The sequence below is a fragment of the Maylandia zebra genome, linkage group LG18 (genome assembly GCF_041146795.1).
Source record: "Maylandia zebra isolate NMK-2024a linkage group LG18, Mzebra_GT3a, whole genome shotgun sequence".
In the NCBI taxonomy this organism is placed as follows: Eukaryota; Metazoa; Chordata; class Actinopteri; order Cichliformes; family Cichlidae; genus Maylandia; species Maylandia zebra.
In genome coordinates, this window is record NC_135184.1 from 4,461,287 (window position 1) to 4,486,782 (window position 25,496).

General features: G+C 42.4%; 2 protein-coding genes and 1 long non-coding RNA gene across 5 annotated transcripts; 2 read left to right on the forward strand and 1 right to left on the reverse strand.

The window, feature by feature from the left end:
• Window positions 1–572: 572 nt before the first annotated feature.
• On the forward strand, window positions 573–14,085 carry LOC112432557 (tripartite motif-containing protein 16). Of its 3 annotated transcripts, none has more exons than XM_076877116.1 (5): window positions 573–4,669; window positions 5,700–5,969; window positions 6,664–6,809; window positions 9,544–9,822; window positions 10,309–14,085. In XM_076877116.1, exon 1 carries the CDS (start codon window positions 1,240–1,242, stop codon window positions 2,914–2,916), a length of 1,677 nt encoding a protein of 558 aa, XP_076733231.1. In that variant the 5' UTR covers window positions 573–1,239; the 3' UTR covers window positions 2,917–4,669; window positions 5,700–5,969; window positions 6,664–6,809; window positions 9,544–9,822; window positions 10,309–14,085. The 3 variants fall into 3 exon arrangements, with proteins under 3 accessions (XP_076733231.1, XP_076733230.1, XP_076733232.1); XM_076877115.1 differs by having other exon boundaries at window positions 5,700–5,961; XM_076877117.1 differs by lacking the exons at window positions 5,700–5,969; window positions 6,664–6,809.
• A 2,036-nt stretch (window positions 14,086–16,121) lies between these two features.
• On the reverse strand, window positions 16,122–16,700 carry LOC143413745 (uncharacterized). The gene is made up of 2 exons (XR_013094361.1): window positions 16,356–16,700; window positions 16,122–16,222 (listed from the first exon to the last, which is right to left on the reverse strand). It is a non-coding gene; the product is annotated as an uncharacterized LOC143413745 (long non-coding RNA).
• A 5,231-nt stretch (window positions 16,701–21,931) lies between these two features.
• On the forward strand, window positions 21,932–25,312 carry LOC112431531 (tripartite motif-containing protein 16-like). Its single transcript, XM_024800152.2, has one exon. It carries the CDS (start codon window positions 22,755–22,757, stop codon window positions 24,426–24,428), a length of 1,674 nt encoding a protein of 557 aa, XP_024655920.2. The 5' UTR covers window positions 21,932–22,754; the 3' UTR covers window positions 24,429–25,312.
• The last annotated feature ends 184 nt before the right edge of the window (window positions 25,313–25,496 follow it).

Consider the following 25,496-nt stretch of genomic DNA (forward strand, 5'->3'; position numbering starts at 1 on the left):
AGTTCAGTTCTGTTAGCTTCCACATGCCGGTTGTTGTGTGCTAGAAACAATGGCCACCAGGCCTAAGCAATGGTTTTGACTTGATCAGCGTTAACCCCGCCCCCTGAGTTTGATGGGTGAGGCTGACAGATAAAATTATTTCAAGATGAGAGCCAGGCGCCAGGACTGCCAAAATGAAATAACTAAATATATCATTAAATAATTAATTAAATGTGTCAATAATTAATTAATTAAATGTGTGTTGGCCCTGCGACAGACTAGCGACCTGTCCAGGGTGTACCCCGCCTCTCGCCCTATGACAGCTGGGATAGGCTCCAGCGCCCCCCGCGACCCTGAAAAGGATAAGCGGAAGCGAATGGATGGATGGATGGATGGAATAATTAATTAAAATGTGAAATACATAAATAATTAATTAAACGTGTCAATAATTAATTAATTACATGTGTCATAACTATTTATTTAATTAATTAATTCCAATTTTAATTAATTATTGCCACATTTAATTCATTATTTAATGGTGTATTTAATTAATTCATTATGGCAGTCCTGGCGCTCCATAGGCACCAGCGCCAGAGGTGAGGTTGAATACAAAGACTGTCCTCTGGACACCGTATAACATGCCCGATCCCAAGGCCCTATATGTATGTGTTATGAGAGTGTGAGTAATGTGGATGTCTAGGTTGTGGAATAAAATCAGTCTGCTGATAAAACAGTGAGCACAGTGAGAAGATCTTCACTGAGCTGATCCATCTCATCTCATAAAATTGAGGCACAGGTGACCAGGAGGGGACAGAGGGGGAACGACCTTTTATTGCTTTTTTCTACAACAATTTCTTAGTTCAGCTGCAGTATTTGATATCCTGTAATGACTAAAATGATAATTTAAACTAATTTACATAAAAAGATTGTCTTTTAAATGTTAAGGTTATTTAACAACTTTAAAGGCTGAGCAGTGCTATTTTTAAATGAAAAACTCACAGGCTCACATGTTCCAGGATTGAATTAGTGTCTGATAACCCTCCCTCTTCCTGCTCTCTAACTCAGCACCTCCTCTCTGTCCACATGTTCCCTTGTTCCCTCCCCTTCTGATCTGCAGTTTGAAGATGGGTGCAACCAACATGTGGTGACGTATAAGAGCTGACAGATCCCATTCGCTACAGAAACCTATGTTGTTTAGATCAGAGCAGTTTCAGTTCTGAGGAAGTGAAACTCACACAGTCACTGACACTGTTGGGTGAAATGGCGCAGAAAAGTGTTCAGCTGGACCGAGAAACCTTCTCTTGTTCGATCTGTTTGGATCTACTGAAGAATCCGGTGACTATTCCCTGTGGACACAGCTACTGCATGAACTGTATTGAAAGCTTCTGGGATGAAGAGGAAAAGAAGAAAATCTACAGCTGCCCTCAGTGCAGACAGACTTTCACAGCGAGGCCTGTCCTGGAGAAAAACACCATGTTAGCAGTTTTAGTGGAGGAGCTGAAGAAGACTGGACTCCAAGCTGCTCCTGCTGATCACTGCTATGCTGGACCTGAAGATGTGGCCTGTGATGTCTGCACTGGGAGAAAAATGAAAGCCTTCAAGTCCTGTTTATTCTGTCTGGCATCTTACTGTGAGAAACACCTTCAGACTCATAATATTGTTGCAGTTTCATTAAAGAAACACAAGCTGGTGGAGCCCTCCAAGAAGCTCCAGGAGAAGATCTGCTCTCGTCATGATGAGGTGATGAAGATGTTCTGCCGTACTGATCAGCAGAGTATCTGTTATCTCTGCTCTGTGGATGAACATAAAGGCCACGACACAGTCTCAGCTGCAGCAGAAAGGACTGAGAGGCAGAGAGAGCTGGAGGTGAGTCGACAAAACATCCAGCAGAGAATCCAGGACAGAGAGAAAGATGTGAAGCTGCTTCAACAGGAGGTGGAGGCCATCAATCAGTCTGCTGATCAAACAGTGGAGCACAGTGAGAAGATCTTCACTGAGCTGATCCATCTCATCCAGAAAAGAAGCTCTGATGTGAAGCAGCAGATCAGATCCCAGCAGGAAACTGAAGTGAGTCGAGTCAAAGAGCTTCAGGAGAAGCTGGAGCAGGAGATCACTGAGCTGAAGAGGAAAGATGCTGAGCTGAAGCAGCTCTCACACACAGAGGATCACATCCAGTTTCTACACAACTACCCCTCACTGTCAGCACTCAGTGAGTCTACAGACTCATCCAGCATCAATATCCGTCCTCTGAGCTACTTTGAGGATGTGACAGCAGCTGTGTCAGAGGTCAGAGATAAACTACAGGACATTCTGAGAGAGGAATGGACAAACATCTCACTGACAGTCACTGAAGTGGATGTTTTACTGTCAGATCCACCAGAGCCAAAGACCAGAGCTGAATTCTTAAAATATTCATGTGAAATCACACTGGATCCAAACACAGCGTACAAAAAGCTGTTATTATCAGAGGGGAACAGAAAAGCAACATTAATGAAACAACAACAGTCTTATTCTGATCATCCAGACAGATTCACTGGATGGCAGCAGGTCCTGAGTAGAGAGAGTCTGACTGGACGTTGTTACTGGGAGGTGGAGTGGAGAGGGGGAGGAGTTCGAGTAGCAGTCGCATACAAGAATATCAGCAGAGAAGGATATGAATGTGGATTTGGGCTTAATGACAAATCTTGGTCATTAGATTGTTACAACAACAGTTTTACATTTTGGTACAACAACATCCAAACTCCTGTCTCAGGTCCTCGTTCCTCCAGAGTAGGAGTGTACCTGGATCACAGAGCAGGTATTTTGTCCTTCTACAGCGTCTCTGAAACCATGACTCTCCTCCACAGAGTCCAGACCACATTCACTCAGCCGCTCTATGCTGGACTGAGGCTTTACTATGATTATGGAGACACTGCTGAGTTGATTAAAGTGAAATAGACTGAAGTCTTTCATATTGTTGTAAGTTTAAATCTGTATTTTAGTTCCCTTTTAGTTTCTCTCCATCATTATTGTGGTATTTATGTGCTGCACATAAATCAGATGTCAGTCAAACATTATGGGCAGTACCTCGACATCTTCAACATGTTGTCTTGATGTTTTTACGTTTTATAGGTGGAGCTCTTTCCTGTGTCTGTTCAGCCATGGAGACTATCAATGCTTATGGATATTTTTATTTGAAAAATTTCTCCACATGACAACATAAACTTCTCTATCTTCTAAATGTTTACTGAATATTTTTCTTAGGTATTTGTATGTTGTTGTTTCTCTTCACTGATCTTAACAGAGAAGTCTACAGACCTTCCTTTATCACACAGATTTTATTCTCATTTGTACATTTATAAAGAAAACAATTAATTACAGAGCAATAAGAAATTTTAAGAAAGTGCACTATATCATAATTTATAGTAAAGTGTATTAAAGCATCGTTAGTTAGTCACTTATTTAGTTTGGAGCTGTATCATCTGACACTGTAGAAACATTTCCTCCAGCTTCAGCACAGAATGTTAAAAACAGAACTATTAATGAGAACAAACAGTAGGAACACAGTATCAGCAAACATCATGGCTTAAAATGGAGAGTAAAAATCTAAAAAGAAATAAACAAATTAGTAAAAAGGATTTCCTGTTGACATGTTATTGGTCCTATCTTGTCTGCAGCACCTCCAGGATGCTTCTTATATGTTTCTGGTTATTTTTGCACCAATTTTAGTTTTTGTCAGTAGGAAGTTCAAGTTCAACTCAGTGTGTTTGTTTGTTTTTTTCAAACTGATGCCTGACCTTGAACACCAAACATCTGTCAATAAAGCAATGATATAAAATGCTTATATTAGTACTGAAAAACTGCATATCCACTTTACAAATATAAATAATGATATAAATCCACAGCTGAACTGGAGGAGCAGCTGATCTAGTTCACTCATGTGTTTCTGGACTAAGAGTTGGAGCAAATACCTTATGATTCAGTGATGTTTGTTTTTGTTAAATATTTTGTAGATCCAAGAGTGAGTTTGACTCATGATGATGATGTTCCGAATTAAACAAAGTTGGTCACAAATTCTTCAAAGCTGTTTATTAAGAATATATTCACTTGGACTCATGAGACAGGCTTGTGATCCAAGGGAGCCATCAACTGGACAATTACTGACATGACAACAAAAAAGCTAAGTACAGAGGGGGGAACAGAGGTGAAAATACTTGCTTTAAAGGATTGTAATGTTTCCTTTTAAAATAAGTCTCTAAGGTCAGACAAAGGGACAGAAACTCATAGCTTTCTACCAGCCCAATGACAAAACTATAAGTTGTTTTTTAACATCTACTTTTTCATCTATTTGGCAGTCACAGTGAAAAGTATAAACATTGGCACGCTTTGTCTTGTGATTCTGCTGTTCGTAAAAAATGACCATGCGCAAAGTACCAGACTTTAAGGCTTTGACTTGATGCCAATGGCCTGAGGAGGACAGTATTACCCTTGGACATGTGTAGTCTGCCGTCTACTCAATAGAAGAAGAAGAAGCGCGGAAATGGCACAACTGTCTTCAGTTTCTGGGAGAGTTTAACAATGAGAGACTGATGATGCAGAAGAAATCTCCGTGGTTAAAAACATTAAAAACAGTCGTCCAGGATGATGAGATCCGCCACTGGCTCAGACTGCTGTATATCAGCCGGAGACCCGAGATGAAGTCACGCAGCAGGTATGTAAAACTGTGATGTTCTCAATGAACTAACACAGGAACGATCTGAGCTCAGTCTGTAAGCTAACAGGCTAAAATCAGAGAGCAGCTAATCAAACAAGTGCGTCCGTTTTTTTTAAAGGTCAACTTTTAACAATAGACTTTCATGAGACACATCAAAACCAAACAGGGAGGGAAAGCTTCGGTTTTCTGCACTGTGCCACAGTTCGCTGTCTGCTTCGGTTCACGACGCCTCACTCCGGGGCTACAGACAGTTCTCTGCCGCCTGTGGTGCTCCTCACCTCCGTCTGCACCCACAGACTTCCCGAGGTGGAGGCAGGCCGGCAGGGACTTTGAGAGATGGGCTTTACTTTTAAAAATACCCCTTAATCAGGGTCTAACTCACTAAAAGATGGCCACATGTCTCTCTCCAACTTAATCTCTTTCTTTTAAGTAATTGTTTTTCATTGAAATGAAATTAATTGTTCAATAAAATGATTACATTTATAATTGAATTCAAGTTAAATGAATCAAGGTGATTTTGACTTTGCTAGTTAACAGGAAGAGAAACAAACTTACACAGGATAAAATGAAATTTGGAGCCAGCAGAAAAAGTCAGATCACAGACAAACAGAAACATTCCTCTTTGGCTAAAATAAAATGCAGATTATTGCTCATCTGCAGTTTTAATCATGGTGAATAATTTATGATTCAGCCAAGTAAGATTCTTCTGTGTGGAGGTTTTTCCCCTGTCAAAAGGCATTGACCATTACCTTCATCTAAACATGGAATTTAAGTCATGTAGTTGCCGTTGTTTGTTTTTAAAGAGGTCATAATATTTTTGTGATGGTAGAAATTTATCTTCAAAGTAATAGTTATAAAGTGAATTAATAAGACTTTCCAACAAAGAGAGGGAGTCACATGGTGCTTCTGAAACATTTGTACAAACCTCTCTCACATATGTGAGCAACATGCTCACAGTGTACAGCCCTGCTGACTGAGGCTGCACCTTTACCTGTCTAATCTTTTTCTTTTTACTTTGTTCCTCAAGTCCCACATCAACATGAAGTGTAAGGAGGAGGAAGATCTGGCTGGCCAGCAGGTCTGGAAGCAGGAGAGGAACTTCAATCTGGACCAGGAGGACACAGATCCCCCACAGATCAAAGAGGAACAGGAGGAACTCTGCATCAGTCAAGAGGGAGAACAGCTTGTAGTGAAACACGAGGATGAAGGCATCGTCGTCTGGAGCGGGGAAGAGCGGCTCAGACAGCTGCGTAACATCTGGAAACCTGAGAAAGATTTACAGACCAGCGGTAAAACTGTAATCGCTTTTCTGAAGTGTTAACATTAATATTAAACCTACAGTTTGTATCAGTCAGATCTATTTAATGTGTATTCGTGAAAACATGACAGGGAGTTTTAAATGGACTGGTTCTTATATAGCGCTTTTCTACTCAATCTTGAGCACTCAAAGCGCTTTACAAAACTTGTGCATTCACCCACTCACTCCCATTCGCACAAGCACATTTTTCTTAGTGCTTTCTACCAACATTCAGACACACATTCCACAGATCAAAGAGCAACTTGAGGCAACTTGGAGTTAGTATCTTGCCCAAGGATATTTGAAATGCAGACTAGGTGAAGCCGGGAATCGAACCGATCAGTAGATGATCTGCTCTACCGCCTGAGCTACAGCCACCCCCAATAGTGAAGATTATTTTGAAAAATATCAAGATGTAGATCAGTTTCGAGATCAACTCCAAAATAGATCATCAGTCAGTCAGTAATAAGTGAGTTCTTTTTTGTTTGAAAGGTTTTTTTTACTCTTAATGTTGCTGAAAAATGTCAGAACTCAAGTTCTCATTTGCATCAGAGTGCACAAATAACTTCATTTTTACACACTTTTAATTTCACCTGCAAATGTGAGCAACATGCCCTCATTACAGACTTTAACTAAAACTTTATCTTCTCAGAAGTGTTTTTCTATAATTACATTTTTTTTATTGTTCGTTTAGAAGCAATAGTGGAGAGACCGGCTGACTGCTGCAGAAGAAATCTGCTCTGAGGTTAACAGAACGTCTGATCGTCCAGTATGAGATCAACCTTCAGCAGAGACTGCTGGATATCAGCCGGAAACCCGAGATAAAGTTACGCATAACAGGTAAAACTGCGATGGTCTCAGTGGACTAACACAAGAATACAACTCATGTAGGACCTGATCAGAGCTCAGCTTGTAGGCTAACATACTGAAATCAGGGAGCGGCTAATCACACAAGTGCGTCTCTTTTTTACGGTAAACTTTTAGCATTAAACAAACCTTGAGACCGAGAGAAAGTGCCTTTATAGAAGATTTATTTAGAAGATTAAGATAAAGGAGGCAGGGAGGGAAAGCTTCTGTTTTCTGCACTGTGCCACAGTTCGCTGTCTGCTTCGGCTCTCTGACCCTCACTCCGGGGCTACAGACAGTCCTCTGCCGCCTGTGGTGCTCCTCACGTCCGTCTGCACCCACAGACTTCCCGAGGTGGAGGCAGGCCGGCAGGGACTTTGAGAGATGGGCTTTACTTTCAAAAATACCCCTTAATCAGGGTCTAACCCTACAAGACCATCGTGCCTCCCCCACCATCCTCACCTCATTTTAAAATGTATATTTTTCAACTGAATTATATTTGGGTTCAAGAAAATGATGAAGTTTTTAAAATAACTTTGTAATGTTCTAATAAACAGTCTTAACTCGAACTAAATCAGCTCAAATCTCACAGATGTCAGTGTTATTCACAAAGCATGGAAACATAGTTGTTAGTTTTGAATGCAGCCACAGCAGGCAAACTATGGCTGCATGCTCCAAAGAACAGGAGCACAGTAACTGAACACACTCTTAGCACACTTACATCTGATTTTGGGAACAGTTAACAGATCTGAACCTGATGACCTGAGAGGTTTAACTGGGTCAAAGGTCGAGAGCCAGTTGAGAACTGTCCAGTTAAACCAACTAAATGAATGAATGAATGCTTTATTGGCCATATGCAGGTTGCCCCACAGAGGAATAGGACCCCCCCCGACTTACACACACAACAACAAGACATCACATGGGAATACAGTCGGAGACCGGCAGCGTTGGGAGAATAACACTGAAAAAATTACACAACATTGGGAAAAGTACAAGAGGAAAAAAAGAGACCTCTTCACACGCTGGGCAACCTATGGGAGGACAGCATGAGAACAGGAAACAAAAAAACTCCTCTGCACAGAGAGCACATTAATGTCCACATCACAACATCAGAGCACATGACAAGCCACAGGGGATGGATAGGGGGGTGGGGGGTGATTCGAAGGAACACAGCAGTCGTCCTGCACCATGCTATCATTTCAGCGCGGCACGCAGACCCGCTGCCTTCCCCCGCAGGAACAAGCATCGAAGGCGTTTGGAAGGGAGGGGGATGAGTGCGTGCTTATCAGTGTAAGTGTATGTGTGTGCGTGTCCATAGTTCAGCTGAGACAGTGTCCTTCGCTGTATCAGGCTAAGTAAACAGTCCTCCAGCCGATCCAGGTGTCCTTCATGGGATGGGAAGAATAGTCATCACACAGTCGTTATCAGGGAGTTGTTTTGGTGGGCTCCAGCCTTGGGCCTAGCAGCTGGCGCCGTGGTGTCCAAATGTTGAATATTGTTGATTTCTCCTTTATGCGAGCAGCGAATTTAGCACTCTGACACTGGGGCCTCGATTTCCCGTTGGAGCGCTGCGAGCCTCCCCATGATGGTATCAAGCTTCTGTTCCGTGGTGTTGTCATTCTTTTGGTTCTGAGACCCCACAGCTGCAGTGAGCCGTTCTGCGATGTTATCCAACTTTCGCTCAAGGGTGTTATTGTGAGCAGGCCCCTCTCTGATGTATCCCATCATACGCTCAATGGTGTTAGTTTGAGTCTTCACGGCAGCTGTAAGCGTCTCCAAGGTGTTAACCATGCTGCGTTCGGTGTGGGAGGCCGCGCCTCGTCCCATCGCTTCAATTCCAGCGGTCAGCTTAGGGGGAGTTTGAACAGCTGGTTCCGCTCTCTTATTTCTCCGATAAGTCAGGGCCAAGCCAGCTCCGATCAGCAAGAACCCTGTTATCATGGTTCCGAATAGGTAGATATCCTCAGCGTCCTCGATAGACAGTCCCGCCAGGCACAAGATCCTCCAGGTTTACCACCCATCCATCGTGTATCCGGCAGGGAAAGTCCCTCCAGGGCACTCGGGCTCTCCCGAGCCCAGACTTCTCGTTGAGAAGAGGGTGTCAATAGCGTTCAGAGACCAGTTGATCAAATCCATAATTCTCTGTTAGGTTTTAGAGAACGACAGTGAGAGACTGTTCCAGGGAAAAGTAGTGCACGCGAGACAAGACAGGACACAAGAGGCTAAGCAGGGAAGATAAGGGGAAGGAGGAGAGGAGAAAAGTGCGACCGCCTTCGCCGAGAGCCAAGTAAGAATGAAACCTTTGATTTAAAATGTCATGATCAACAGTATCAAAGGCAGCAATGAGATCAAATAGAACTAAGACTGAAACTCTGAGTCCCTAATAATCTTCAGATCACTGATGACTTTAGTTGGGTTGATTCTGTGCAATGACTGGCTGTGAAACCTGACTGGTACTTATCTGCTATGGCACTGTGAGATTTTCAGTTTAATCTACAACAATGACAAACATTTACTTGCAGCGTGAAGCTGGCAGCAGCTACCTGAATGATTTGTACTCTGAACTTTCCTAATAAGAGTATCAGAGCTCGAGAGTAACTTACACTTTCATTTTTCACATTTGTACAGTTAGTTGTAAATTTCACTCCCATATGAGGACATGCTCAGAGTGGACTATATTTGCTCAGATGTGTTTTCCTGTCATCACATTATTAACCTTTTTCCTCAGTGACCCTTTGTTCCTCAAGATCTCCCCCTAACATGAAGTGTGAGGAAGAGGAGGGCCTGTATGACCAGCAGGTCTCCAACCAGGAGAGGAACTCCAGTCTGGACCAGGAGGGCCCAGATCCTCCACAGATCAAAGAGGAAGAGGAGGAACTCTGCATCAGCGATGACGTAGAAAAGATTGTACTCAAACAGGAGGATGAAGGCCTCATCTGGACTGAAGAAGAGCAGCTCAGACAGCTGGATAACATCTGGAAACCTGAAATGAACTTACACAGCAGGGGTATGTAAAACCGTAATGGTCTTACCTAAAAATTAATATGACTTTAATTCATTCAATAAAGATATTTTGGAAACACATCAGAGTTCTTCAAGGCCAGTGTTTAAATAAACTCAGCTGATTGTTAGTCGAGGTTTTCTGAGAGCTTCGCTGCTTTTTATCCCCATATTTTAATCCTACTTTTAAATTTCCCCTTCTGTCTGATGTTTGTCTTATCATTTACATAAACATCTTTCCAACAGTAATTGGTGGACAAACTGTGATTGGTGCATAGAAATTTACTAACGTGTTAGAAGTGAGTGCATGAAATCTTATTTTAACAGTTTCCAGGTCTGGGTAAATGATATGATGATATTTCTGATGATATTTTGATTAAACTCTGTTGTAGAGTTGGAAATGGACAGCTGTAGACACCACTGCCGAGTAGTCATTCTTGTTATACTTCTATATTTATCTAAGACAAGTAATTTTGTCCATTTGTCACCTCAGCTTTCCCACAACAGCATGAATGTGAGGAGGAACTGGTTTTTGGGGACCAGGAGAGAAACTTCAGCCTCGACCAGGAGGATCCGGAGCTTCCACAGATAAAAGAGGAAGAGGAGGAACCTTGCACCAGTCAGGACGTAGATCAGCTTGTAGTGAAGCAGGAGACTGAAGGCATTATTATCTTCATGGTGGCTCCTACTTATGAGGAAAGTGAGCCAGAGCTGGACAGTGAACGTCTCCTTTCTTCCAGCTCTCCTGAACCAGAGAGCAGAGATCAGCAAGACAACTTTCCTGTGTCAGAGAGTCAGCGTAAAACTGACACAAGTAAAAAGTTTGTGAAATGTGAGATTTGTGGAAAAACCTTTGAGTACAGATCCAAACTAACGAGACATATGAGGGTTCACACAGGTGAGAAGCCACATTCTTGCAGCACCTGCGGAAAAAGATTCAGCCTGATGATAAACTTGAAAACTCACATGAGAATCCACACAGGTGAAAAGCTTCATTCAGAGGATACAGTTACAAAGACACATGAGGATTCACACTAGTTAAAAGTGGGAGAACTGTCAGATGAAGCAGTCCACTGAGAAGCCAGATCAGAGCAGATCAGATGACCTCCTTCCTTAAAAAACTCTGTATTGTTTATTGTATGTAGGGGTGGGAGATATAGCCTCAAAATAATATTTCAAGAAACTTACATTTAAAAAAAATAATGTACATTTTATCAGCTCGGCAGGCAGCAGCATTTATATGTGTAAGTAAATGATGGATTTTCCATCTTTCTCTTCCAGTGAGCTGCTGTCACTGATGACAGCTTAGCTAATTCAAAGTGTGAAAATGTGGCCACCTCAAGGTGCTTGATATTGTAAGGTAAAGACCCAACAATAATACAATGAAAACAGAGAAAACCCAAACAGTCATATGACCCCCTATTAGCAAGCGTTTTGGCGACAGTGGGAAGGAAAAACTCCTTTTTAACAGGAAGAAACCTCCAGCAGAACCAGGCTCAGGGAGGGACCCCCATCTGCAACAAGGAAAGTTTTAAGTCTAATCTTAAAAGCTGAAGGCTCTGCCTCCCATTCTACCTTTAAATACTCTATGAACAACATTATAGTGCAATGTTAGTGACACGGCATACATGAAATATGAGCACATAAGTATCCTCAGGGGTGTTTTTCCTGGAAGTTTTAAGAAAAGTGTATTACAAGTGCTTACACTCTAGCTTAATATCCAAAATAACCTTGTAATGCGGAGCCTGCACAATTCTGTCATATAAGCAGAGGTGGAAAGTAACGAATTACATTTACTTGCGTTACTGTAATTGAGTAGTTTTTTTGTGTATTTGTACTTTTTAAAGTCATTTTTCAAGTCTGTAATTTTACTTTTACTTAAGTATATTTTTTAAAAAGTATTGTAGTTCGCTACGTTTTCAATCACACCCGTTACTGAGTAAATTAAAAAAACCATTGCACTTCGGAAATACTGCAGGGAATGATGGGTAGTAGAACAAATTGGCGCTAAGGTCACGTTAAAGATGGAGTCTGACATCGGTGTTATGGATCCAGTGAAAAAAGAAGCCCCGTCGAATTCTGCTGACCCTGAACTCGAAGAAACGGATGTGAACCCCTGGCCGTATTTAAGGGACCATTTCGGCTTCAAGTGCAAGAAAGGCAACAGCTTTATTATGCAGTGTAAGCTGTGTTTGCCCAGAGAGACCGAGTTAGCAGCTTTTAAAAATTCCACATCAAACCTGCGCAAGCATGTGGAGGTAAGTTAAATACAACTCGTACCGTTATGGTAGCAAAAAGGCTGTGTTCAAATTAATCACATTAAGTTAAGACATCTGTGAAGAACACAGATAACGTTGGTTGGTACTAGCAACTTGCTGTAATCGGGCACGTTGTTGTCCACGCAACTTACATTTTTTTTACTGGGTTGGTAAATTGCCAAAAGAAAATGTGTTTACCTACGTTTTTCCTGTTTGTTAATAATAAGAATTTATTTAAAAAAATAGTTAAATTCAAGACAGAAGCGGCTACTTTCTTACTTAACCCACATATGTTCACACTGCAGGCAAAAGAATAACAGAGCGCTCACTTACCTTAGATTAGTCAAAGACAGCTGACTTCTGTTACTTGTTAATTAGCACTTGCAACCTCCCGTTAACTAGCCTGTTACTGTCCAATAAAAAAACCCCACGAGGTATATTGGTATAATTTACCAGCGGTAGCTATGTAATGCATTGATGTCTTATTAGGGACATCAAAAAACTTTCTCTCAAACTTAACACTGGCCTGCCTGCCTCAGCTGCCTTCGAGCGTCTCTTTAGCTGTGCTGGACTACTGTTCACTGCAAAGTGAGCAAGGATGAACTCTACTAACTCTGAAAATCAACTGCTCCTCAAAATTAACAGGAAGTTCAGAGAGTAACACTCTAGGATGGATACAAAGGAACTTTAATCTAGAGGTACAGTAGGGCAGGGCCAAGTTTAAAAAATTCAAAAACATTTTTAAAGCAGCTGCCGTTCAGTTCAGTACTTGTTCTCTTATTTGACAGTTTAGAACACATTCTCATGTGAAAGAATGATATGGTTTTGTATTGAAAACACTGTGATACCTGACGGTTTGGTTTGGTTGATTGCTTTGGTGACCATTATCCATTTTCATGTATAGACTTGCAGTTTAACTGCCACTGCACTTTAATTTGTAAAGTTTTTCTTTTCACTAAAAAAGAACTACTTTGAGATTTATATCCCACTGTCCTTTTTTGCACTACTCAGAAGCGGCTGTCCTCCTGCTGACAGAAAAGTAACTATGTAACTTTTACTCTGAGTACATTTTAAATGAGCTACTTTTTACTTTTACTTGAGTACATTTTTAGACAGGTAATTTTACTTGTACTTGAGTAAAATTTCAGCAAAGTAATAGTACTTTTACTTGAGTAAAATATTTTAGTACTCTTTCCACCTCTGCATATAAGGAAAAGAAATTCTACCTGGTTTGTTTCATCTTGGGTCGAGCTTTTTAACCTCCTGCTTTTCCACCGTGTAGCACATCAGTAATTTCCATCCACTGACTGCTCTTGCTGTTATATGAAATGTAACTCGCGAGTGCTCCAGTGATGCATGGTTGAATCATTTGTTTACCTTTGGGTCGCACATCACTGCTGCTAGTATCTCCTGCTCACGTGCCTTCACAGCCCGGTTGTACTCAAGTGTGTTTTTGCTTAAAGTGTTGTAACAGGTTTGCTTTTTTCACTTTCAGTGGGAAAAGTTTTCTTGCATATTTTGCGAACATTCAGCTACCAAACTGTGACTGGAGCCCGACATATGGCTCTGGCTGTGAGACATGACTGGGGTTGACTCATTGGGGTGAATGCAAACACATGATGTTCCTCTAAACACACTTTTTTGTAAACATTTATACCAGTATTATTGCAGATCATATGATATGTCACAGCCCTAATTCTGTTTGTTGCATATTCCATTAAAACCTGTAATGAAGATGAAACACGTATTTACATTCATTTGATGTGATATTTGTATCGTGTTGAGCTGTGGAGGTGACAAAAAAGTTGCTGAGATGTTTTATTTTTTTGTTTAGTGGAGAGGTTTTACTCCACAGAGTCAAAGCTGGAAAGAAACACACATGAGACCAAACATTTTGTGATTTAATCTTGATTTTCATGAAGACTGAATTTCAGCATGTGCTCATCCTGTTGATTCGTATGTTGGTGTTGGTTATGTGTCTTAAAAGTGAAATAAAGATTTCTTTAAAACTTCTTGTGGCTATTTTTTTAAGGCACAATCTTTACAACATGAAACAACGTCTGTGAAGCACATTTTGTACAGTGGGCAGGGAGACTTGCCCATCACTGTGGTGGTGGGGTGGATGAGATTTGCCTGCGGTCACTTAAGGCTCTGTATGTTGTGGGTCTGTATGGACGTTGAGGTCAGTGCCTTCAGACCGGCCAACTATGGTGGTAATCATGGTCCCCTGTTTTATGAAGGGAGTGTAGAGGGTATGTTTGCACTTCAGGCCTCCCTAGGAAGGTCTATATCTGTAGTCACTTTCACTGTTTTCTTATTGCTGTTTCAAATTGTTGTTTCTGTTTGTAGCCTTTTTATTGAAGGATTTTGGTTTATATTATTAATATGTGCATTTGTTGTTATTAATAATATTTGCTTCACTCTCCATTTGATGTGTTTTTGGTATGTTTTACTTTTAATTGTTCTATGATTATGTTTATGTGTGGTTTATAATTATATTTAAGTTCTGGGTTTTTTTATGAATAAAAGTGACTTAACTTGTCAGAGATATGAGACTTTGGGCATTTCCCCTTCTGTCTTATTCTCAGTGTCTTGTCTCCATGTTTATTTACCTCTGTGTTGCTATCTTTGTGTCTCTGTCTCTTTCTCTTCCCCTGTTCAGTGGGATTTAAGACTTCCAACAAATAATTTCAAAGGGTCAATTAAATTTTAATAAAACCATTTTACTCAACACTGCACTCGAATTTTAGCATTTTTTTTTTTACTCAGTCATAAAAAGATTCATCTTAAAATATGTTTTAGATACATTTTTATTACTTTTTTCTTTCTTTCTTTCTTTTCTTGTTGTTGTCCCGTTTCGTTTTTTAGCCATCAGAATTATTGTCTGAAGGCCAAAAAAGATGCCCAACTAACTTAATTTACCAAATGGACCATCACGGCCTTGCCATATTGGTCCATTTGATCAACCTTTGTTATTATTTATTTATTTTAATTTATTTTCAGTTGTTACAGATAGGACAGACATGACTGGGGGATAGGAAGGAAGGAAGGAAGGAAGAAAAGGGGAAGAGGGACAGTGAGAAAGGGCACTTAAAAAATATCTCCCAGGTCACATGTTGAGAGAAGAAAATAAGAGAAAACAAGCAAAAAAGAGAGCAACATAATAACACAACACCATTGCAATAATCTAGCTAAGTGTAAATAACAGTAAATATTAAATACTGAATGTGATTGTGCAGCACGCAAGATTGACATCGCACAATGTGGTTTGAGGTAGCAGCCAAGAAAGGTGTAGCTTGTGTGTGTGAACACCTGTGTGGATGAGTGCTCGTCTATTCAAAAGGCTTCTCCATGTAACGATCTGCTAGAAGGTGTGGGGAGCCACAGCCTCGTCCCCCAGGGCATGAAGCAGGCATGGAGGAGATCCAGGCCCCAGACATCCAGAGGCCCCCAGAGTGGGAGCGCCCAAAGAGGACCACCGGAGGGGCAACCGTGCCACCTTCCTGGGAAGAGCTGAGGAGAACCCCAGATGAGGGGTCACCCAACAGCCACAGAGCAGAAGCCAGAGGGGGCGGCAGTGACGTACACGCGGGCTCTGCCGGCAGTCAGCTGTGCCAGAGTGAATCGAGCCCCCGCAAGGGGCCCGACCGAGCCACAGGCCCCACCAAGCAGCCGTACCGGGGAGTGAGCTGGTACAGACCTGAGCGTCCAGCCCTGGACACCAAGAACGCACCGATGTCTGAGGGCATCAGCCACCAGCAGGGAGTGTGGTGAGGGGAAATAAGCCTCCATACCTTGGAGGGCCTGAGATGTTCCAAGGGGGTGGAGTGTAAGACCCGAGCTGACATATAGACACAGACGAATAGGCGCACACAGACCTAAACATGCATTCCCACCCTCATGCACACTGTAAGGAAGAGGACTCCCTTACTGCATTTATTTATATTATATGTATAGCACTTTAGAGCACACCTTTCACTTTATTAAAAGCACCTTATCAAGCACTTTATGAGCATTGCACTTTAAGCATGGATTTGCACACAAGCAGTTTAAATATTTATTGTCTATTTATTGGGAATTTTAAAATCAGTTGGTAGCCTTATTTCAGATCCTGCACAGCTGCTCCTCGTCAAGGAATGTGGTGGTTGTCTGTCAGGAGAGAAGAATGGTGATTGAGATTGTGATTAAGGTTTACCAATAAGGAAAACTAAGGCAAATGTGTGTGTGAAATCTAGGGATAAAAGTGGTGCAAATAAGTGTTTGTAAGTTAATGATTACTCACCTTTCTTGCCTGTGTCCTCTTCAAGGTGTTTGGGCAAATGTTTCCCCGGGGGTCCAGACACCATTTAAAGGTTCCGGGAGAGACCATTGGTAAAGAGAGTGTGGTGAATCTTTTTGTGCTTGGGTTTCTGGGTTTTTATAATATTGGGTTTGGTGTAACAATAAAGTGTGAAATATTTATTAATATGTAAATGTGAAGATGTATTTATGTATTTATTTATTCTTATTGATATATTGTATACTGTGGTGGAAGGTTGGGATTTAAGAATTTACCTGAGAGTGGAATAATGGTTAAGTCTGTGACAGCTGAACATATTTAAGGCTGCCAGTTGTCATTAGAGGATGGATTTTTTGTGCTGTGAAGAAGCTCGACAAGTTAATTGTTGTAAGGAGAGCCATAGAGCAAATAAATACGTTGTTCCACTACACTTGCCTTGGTCTGTCTCACTGTGTTTCCAGCCGCTAAGGGCTGCCCTGTTACAAGTGGTGTCAGAAGTGTGTCACTCATGCCACAGTGAGAAGATGATGACAAGAGGTGGAAGAAAGCCAGGCCAAGAGGAGCAGCCTGATGAAGGAGTTGGAGCTTCATCTGAGCTAGAGGCCATGGCAGCAACAAGCCCTGAGGACAAATTGGAGGAGTTAACAGGGTTGGTGTTATGCGGTCTCAAGCAGCCAGAGACCAAAAGTGGGAGAAGGATTTGTCACGTCAGGAGCAAAGGTGGAAAGGCATGCAGCATCAATTTCAGCAAATCCAGCTACAAGTTAACGCTGTAACTGATAAGCCTGACCCACCAGAGGCGCCAGCGCCCCCTACAATATCTGAAGAACAAGAACTTGGATTCAATGGTGAAGACATTCCAGTGGCCAGTGGGTCCAGGTCTTTAATTGAACCAAAACTTTTCCCTCTGTCACCAGAAGATGACATTGAACATTTTCTGACTACGTTTGAAAGAATGGCAAACGTGTGTCGATGGCCCAGAGATGAGTGGGCTATTCGTCTGGTTCCCCTGTTGACAGGTAGAGCCCGCACAGCCTACATTCTTATGGCTTTAACAGACTCTGAGAATTATGATAAGGTGAAAGAGGCAATTCTGGCAAAATATGAGATCACTGCTGACACCTACAGACGCCGCTTCAGATCTCTGAAAGTTGAACCAGGTGAGACGCCACGTGAACTTTATGTAAGATTGAAAGACCTGTTTTCAAGATGGATTAAACCTGAAAAATCAACTGTAGAAGAAATATCTGAGCAGATAATTCTGGAGCAGTTTCTGAGAATGGTTAATCCAGAGCTGGAGATTTGGATACGTGAGCATGACCCGAAGACTGCAAAGGAAGCAGCTAGCCTCGCAGAGGTTTTCACTTCAGCCAGAAAAGGAAGCAAGAGCACCTACTTCAGCCGGGAGACCCACTACGCCCAACCAAGTAAGTCCATTGGGGGTGAACAGGGTTCTGGTCAAGTTCAGGCTAGAAATCTTTCTAGTTCTAGGCAGCTCCCTTCCCATAGACCTCACAATGTGAAGAAATCCTTTAAGTCTTCAGTTCAGGATATTAAATGTTATCACTGTCATAACTTTGGCCATACACAACAATTTTGCCCTGCACTTAAGTCAAAACCATCTCTTTTATGTGCAGTTCCAAGACCAGCCACAGAGCCAGTAGGAAAGAAAGCTTGTACTGTCCCTGTTTTAATTAATGGGCGTAAAGAGGAAGCTTTGCTTGACTCTGGGTGCTTTCAGACTCTTGTACATTCTAGCATAATTTCAGGAGAAAAGCTAAGTGGGGTTGGGGCTACAATAAGTTGTGTGCATGGAGACGAACACAGGTACCCCACTGCTGAGGTTTACCTGACAGTAGGAGGTCAAACCTACTTGTTAGTGGTAGCTGTTGTTCCCAGTTTGCCATATTCAGTGATACTTGGTAATGACATCCCCACTCTTTTTGATCTAATACACCAGTCAGATTATGACCCTCAAGTGAGTGCTGAGAAAGACATTCAAGGCTTAGGTGATGAATCTGGAAGCTCACTTCCTCTAGATATGACAGTTGAACCATTTAAACCCTGTCATGTAGTCACAAGAGCACAAAGTGCAAAGGAAAGGATGCAAGAACTGCCCTTTTTTTAGGAGTCTCTCGAAACGGAGCCAGGGAAGATTAGGAAGTCTAGGGCTCAGAAAAGAAGAGAAAAGTTCAAAGGCTCAGGGGAAAAAGGTACAGCATTGTTCCCTAAGCCAAATAACCAACTTGAGTTTGATGTTCCCTCAGATTTAGGTGCACTCCAAAGAAGCGACCCTACTCTAAAACCCTGGTTTGAGAAGGTAACAGAGGTAGAGGGGGCTAGTCAAGGTCAGGTAAGCTGTCTTGCAGACACTGTTTACTTGATTAAAGGAGGCATCTTGTACCAGAGAAAGGGGAAGTGCGAAGCTGTGGCACTCCCACAACAGTTCAGAGACAAAGTTACGGATTTGGGTCATTCAATTCCATGGGCAGGTCATATGGCTTTTCACAAAACACTGAATAGGATCAGCAGCCGTTTTGTTTGGCCAGGGATGTATGTCCAAGTTTCTGAGTTTTGCCGTTCCTGTGAAAAATGTCAGTTGACCTCAGGCAAAGGAGTAGCGCGAGCCCAGTTGCAACCACTGCCAATTATTGAAACACCATTTGAGAGGCTAGGCATGGATATTGTGGGCCCTTTAGAGAGGAGCTCCACCGGTCATCGCTACATATTAGTCATATGTGACTATGCAACACGGTTTCCTGAGGCCTTCCCACTCAGATCAATTAAAGCTCGTCACATTGCTAATTGTCTTCTGCAGCTTTTCTCTAGGGTAGGCATACCAAGAGAAATTCTGACGGACTGTGGAACGAACTTTCTATCCAAGTTGTTGCAGCAGGTTTATAAGCTGTTAGGGATAAAGGGACTTAAGACCACCCCGTATCACCCCCAAACGGACGGGCTAGTGGAGAGATACAACCAGACTCTCAAAAGTATGCTGCGAAAGTTTGTCTCTGACACAGGTGCTGACTGGGATCAATGGCTGCCATACCTTCTGTTCGCCTACCGGGAGGTCCCGCAGGTTTCCGCCGGCTTCTCGCCTTTTGAACTTTTATACGGTCGCCAAGTGAGAGGCCCCCTGGATCTGCTTAAGGACTGCTGGGAGGAATCCAAAGCAGAGGGCGAAAACATCGCAGCCTACGTCATCACCATGAGAGAGAGGTTGGAGAAAATGGCATCATTGATGCAAGACAACATGAAAGCTGCACAAAAACATCACAAGACTTGGTATGATCAGAAGGCCAGGGATAGGGTCTTCCTTCCAGGTCAGAAAGTACTGTTATTGCTTCCCACCAGCGATAACAAGTTGCTGACAAAATGGCATGGACCATACGAGATCGTCAGACAAGTGAGTAAAGTCACTTATGAGCTGAATATGCCAGAAAGAGTTAAAAAATATCAGACATTTCACGTGAACTTGTTGAAGGAATTCCACAGCCGACAAGAGCCGGTCTATCAGTTACTGGTGCGTTCAGTTAAGGATGAGGAGGTGACTGAGAAGTTCTTTCCAACTAACATTCAAGTTTGTGCTTCAGTTGACCTTTCTCATTTGTCTCCTACTGAGCAGGCTGATATAAAACCACTCGTGGACCCACAGCTCTTTCGAGAAACACCAGGCTTCACATCACTGGTTCAGCATAAGATACGGGTGAAGGAGGATGCACCCGTTCGACAAAAGAGTTACAGAATTCCTGAACGGTTGGTGCCAGTGCTGCAGAAAGAAATAAAACTGATGTTGGACCTGGGAATCATTGAGGTGTCAAGTAGTGAGTGGTGCAGCCCGATTGTTTTGGTACCAAAGAAAGATGACACCCTGAGATTCTGTATTGATTTCAGATATTTGAATGCAGTATCCAAGTTTGATCCCTACCCAATGCCCAGGGTGGATGACCTGCTGGAGAGAGTTGGATCAGCAACGTACATTACAACACTTGATTTGTGTAAAGGATACTGGCAAGTGGCTTTGGCACCAGAAGCGAGAGAGCTGACAGCCTTCAAAACTCCTTTTGGTATGTACCAATTTAAAGTCATGCCATTTGGGCTTCAAGGTGCACCAGCGACATTCCAGCGATTAATGGACCATGTACTGAGAGATGTGTCAGCATTCTCTGCAGCATATCTGGATGACGTGGTGGTGTACAGCCAGTCCTGGGAAGAGCATGTCATTCACCTACAGAAGGTGCTACACTCCATCAGAATGGCTGGACTGACTATCAATCCCAAGAAGTGCTCCATAGCCAAGAGAGAAGTGGAGTACTTGGGCTGTGTAGTTGGCTCTGGGAAGATAAAGCCGCAGGTTGGAAAGATTGAAGCAATTCAGTCCTTCCCAGTTCCGACAACAAAAAGGAAGGTGAGAGGTTTTCTGGGTCTAGTAGGCTGGTACCGGAAATTCATACCCATTTTACTCAACACTGCACTCTAATTTTAGCATTTTTTTTTTACTCAATTATAAAAAGATTCATCTTAAAAGATGTTTTAGAGACATTTTTATTACTTTTTTCTCTTTCTTTCTTTCTTGTTTTTTAGCCATCAGAATTATTGTCTGAAGGCCAAAAAAGATGCCCAACTAACTTAATTTACCAAATGGACCATCACGGCCTTGCCATATTGGTCCATTTGATCAACCTTTGTTATTATTTATTTATTTTAATTTATTTTCAGCTGTTACAGATAGGACAGACATGACTGGGGGAAAAGAAAGAAAGAAAGAAAGAAAGAAAGAAAAGGGGAAGAGGGACAGTGAGAAAGGGCAGTTAAAAAATATCTCCCAGGTCACCTGTTGAGAGAAGAAAATAAGAGAAAACAAGCAAAAAAGAGAGCAACATAATAACACAACACCATTGCAATAATCTAGCTAAGTGTAAATAACAGTAAATATTAAATACTGAATGTGATTGTGCAGCACGCAAGATTGACATCGCATAATGTGGTTTGAGGTAGCAGCCAAGAAAGGTGTAGCTTGTGTGTGTGAACACCTGTGTGGATGAGTGCTCGTCTATTCAAAAGGCTTCTCCATGTAACGATCTGCTGGTGTGGGGAGCCATAGCCCCGTCCCCCAGGGCATGAAGCAGGCATGGAGGAGATCCAGGCCCCAGACATCCAGAGGCCCCCAGAGTGCGAGCGCCCAAAGAGGACCACCGGAGGGGCAACCGTGCCACCTTCCTGGGAAGAGCTGAGGAGAACCCCAGATGAGGGGTCACCCAACAGCCACAGAGCAGAAGCCAGAGGGGGCTGCAGTGACGTACACGCGGGCTCTGCAGGCAGCCAGCTGTGCCAGAGTGAATCGAGCCCCCGCAAGGGGCCCGACCGAGCCACAGGCACCAGGCCCCACAGAGCAGCCGTACCAGCAGTGAGCTGGTACAGACCTGAGCGCCCAACCCTGGACACCAAGTATGCACCGATGTCTGAGTTCATCAACCAGGGAGTGTGGTGAGGGGAAATAAGCCTCCATACCTTGGAGGGCCTGAGATGTTCCAAGGGGGTGGAGTCTAAGACTAGGCACACACAGACCCAAACATGCATTCCCACCCTCATGCACACATATACAAATACTCGGCGCTCATCCAACCTGGATACAGACACAAATGGACACTGTACATGTACTGTACAGCACGGCCCCTCCTGAGAACCCTCAATGTCTACATGCATTTAAAACTGAGAGGTGGGCACCGGCGCCAGAGGTGAGGTTGAATACAAAGACTGTCCTCTGGACACCGTATAACATGCCCGATCCCAAGGCCCTATATGTATGTGTTATGAGAGTGTGAGTAATGTGGATGTCTAGGTTGTGGAATAAAATCAGTCTGCTGATAAAACAGTGAGCACAGTGAGAAGATCTTCACTGAGCTGATCCATCTCATCTCATAAAATTGAGGCACAGGTGACCAGGAGGGGACAGAGGGGGAACGACCTTTTATTGCTTTTTTCTACAACAATTTCTTAGTTCAGCTGCAGTATTTGATATCCTGTAATGACTAAAATGATAATTTAAACTAATTTACATAAAAAGATTGTCTTTTAAATGTTACGTTTATTTAACAACTTTAAAGGCTGAGCAGTGCTATTTTTAAATGAAAAACTCACAGGCTCACATGTTCCAGGATTGAATTAGTGTCTGATAACCCTCCCTCTTCCTGCTCTCTAACTCAGCACCTCCTCTCTGTCCACATGTTCCCTTGTTCCCTCCCCTTCTGATCTGCAGTTTGAAGATGGGTGCAACCAACATGTGGTGACGTATAAGAGCTGACAGATCCCATTCGCTACAGAAACCTATGTTGTTTAGATCAGAGCAGTTTCAGTTCTGAGGAAGTGAAACTCACACAGTCACTGACACTGTTGGGTGAAATGGCGCAGAAAAGTGTTCAGCTGGATCGAGAAACCTTCTCTTGTTCGATCTGTTTGGATCTACTGAAGAATCCGGTGGCTATTCCCTGTGGACACAGCTACTGCATGAAGTGTATTGAAAGCTTCTGGGATGAAGAGGAAAAGAAGAAAATCTACAGCTGCCCTCAGTGCAGACAGACTTTCACAGCGAGGCCTGTCCTGGTGAAAAACACCATGTTAGCAGTTTTAGTGGACGAGCTGAAGAAGACTGGACTCCAAGCTGCTCCTGCTGATCACTGCTATGCTGGACCTGAAGATGTGGCCTGTGATGTCTGCACTGGAAGAAAAATCAAAGCAATGAAGTCCTGTTTGATGTGTTTGGTCTCTTACTGTGAGAAACACCTTCAGCCTCATTATGATGTGGTTCAATTAAAGAAACACAAGCTGGTGGAGCCCTCCAAGAAGCTCCAGGAGAAGATCTGCTCTCGTCATGATGAGGTGATGAAGATGTTCTGCCGTACTGATCAGCAGAGTATCTGTTATCTCTGCTCTGTGGATGAACATAAAGGCCACGACACAGTCTCAGCTGCAGCAGAAAGGACTGAGAGGCAGAGAGAGCTGGAGGTGAGTCGACAAAACATCCAGCAGAGAATCCAGGACAGAGAGAAAGATGTGAAGCTGCTTCAACAGGAGGTGGAGGCCATCAATCAGTCTGCTGATCAAACAGTGGAGCACAGTGAGAAGATCTTCACTGAGCTGATCCATCTCATCCAGAAAAGAAGCTCTGATGTGAAGCAGCAGATCAGATCCCAGCAGGAAACTGAAGTGAGTCGAGTCAAAGAGCTTCAGGAGAAGCTGGAGCAGGAGATCACTGAGCTGAAGAGGAAAGATGCTGAGCTGAAGCAGCTCTCACACACAGAGGATCACATCCAGTTTCTACACAACTACCCCTCACTGTCAGCACTCAGTGAGTCTACAGACTCATCCAGCATCAATATCCGTCCTCTGAGCTACTTTGAGGATGTGACAGCAGCTGTGTCAGAGGTCAGAGATAAACTACAGGACATTCTGAGAGAGGAATGGACAAACATCTCACTGACAGTCACTGAAGTGGATGTTTTACTGTCACAACCAGAGCCAAAGACCAGAGCTGGATTCTTAAAATATTCATGTGAAATCACACTGGATCCAAACACAGCACACAAACAGCTGTTATTATCAGAGGGGAACAGAAAAGTAACATTTATGGAACAACAACAGTCTTATTCTGATCATCCAGACAGATTCACTGTATGGTATCAGGTCCTGAGTAGAGAGAGTCTGACTGGACGTTGTTACTGGGAGGTGGAGTGGAGAGGGATAGGAGTTTATGTAGCAGTCGCATACAAGAATATCAGCAGAGAAGGAGGGAATGAATGTAGATTTGGACATAATGACAAATCTTGGTCATTATATTGTAACAACAACAGATATATATTTTGGTACAACAACATTGAAACTCGTGTCTCAGGTCCTCGTTCCTCCAGAGTAGGAGTGTACCTGGATCACAGAGCAGGTATTTTGTCCTTCTACAGCGTCTCTGAAACCATGACTCTCCTCCACAGAGTCCAGACCACATTCACTCAGCCGCTCTATGCTGGACTCTGGTTTTACTATTATTATGGAACCACAGCTGAGTTGATTAAAGTGAAATAGACTGAAGTCTTTCATATTGTTGTAAGTTTAAATCTGTATTTTAGTTCCCTTTTAGTTTCTCTCCATCATTATTGTGGTATTTATGTGCTGCACATAAATCAGATGTCAGTCAAACATTATGGGCAGTACCTCGACATCTTCAACATGTTGTCTTGATGTTTTTACGTTTTATAGGTGGAGCTCTTTCCTGTGTCTGTTCAGCCATGGAGACTATCAATGCTTATGGATATTTTTATTTGAAAAATTTCTCCACATGACAACATAAACTTCTCTATCTTCTAAATGTTTACTGAATATTTTTCTTAGGTATTTGTATGTTGTTGTTTCTCTTCACTGATCTTAACAGAGAAGTCTACAGACCTTCCTTTATCACACAGATTTTATTCTCATTTGTACATTTATAAAGAAAACAATTAATTACAGAGCAATAAGAAATTTTAAGAAAGTGCACTATATCATAATTTATAGTAAAGTGTATTAAAGCATCGTTAGTTAGTCACTTATTTAGTTTGGAGCTGTATCATCTGACACTGTAGAAACATTTCCTCCAGCTTCAGCACAGAATGTTAAAAACAGAACTATTAATGAGAACAAACAGTAGGAACACAGTATCAGCAAACATCATGGCTTAAAATGGAGAGTAAAAATCTAAAAAGAAATAAACAAATTAGTAAAAAGGATTTCCTGTTGACATGTTATTGGTCCTATCTTGTCTGCAGCACCTCCAGGATGCTTCTTATATGTTTCTGGTTATTTTTGCACCAATTTTAGTTTTTGTCAGTAGGAAGTTCAAGTTCAACTCAGTGTGTTTGTTTGTTTTTTTCAAACTGATGCCTGACCTTGAACACCAAACATCTGTCAATAAAGCAATGATATAAAATGCTTATATTAGTACTGAAAAACTGCATATCCACTTTACAAATATAAATAATGATATAAATCCACAGCTGAACTGGAGGAGCAGCTGATCTAGTTCACTCATGTGTTTCTGGACTAAGAGTTGGAGCAAATACCTTATGATTCAGTGATGTTTGTTTTTGTTAAATATTTTGTAGATCCAAGAGTGAG

Coding starts and splice junctions, on each gene's coding strand:
- LOC112432557 (XM_076877116.1), top strand. CDS start 1,240: ATGGCGCAGAAAAGTGTTCAGCTGGACCGAGAAACCTTCTCTTGTTCG.
- LOC112431531 (XM_024800152.2), top strand. CDS start 22,755: ATGGCGCAGAAAAGTGTTCAGCTGGATCGAGAAACCTTCTCTTGTTCG.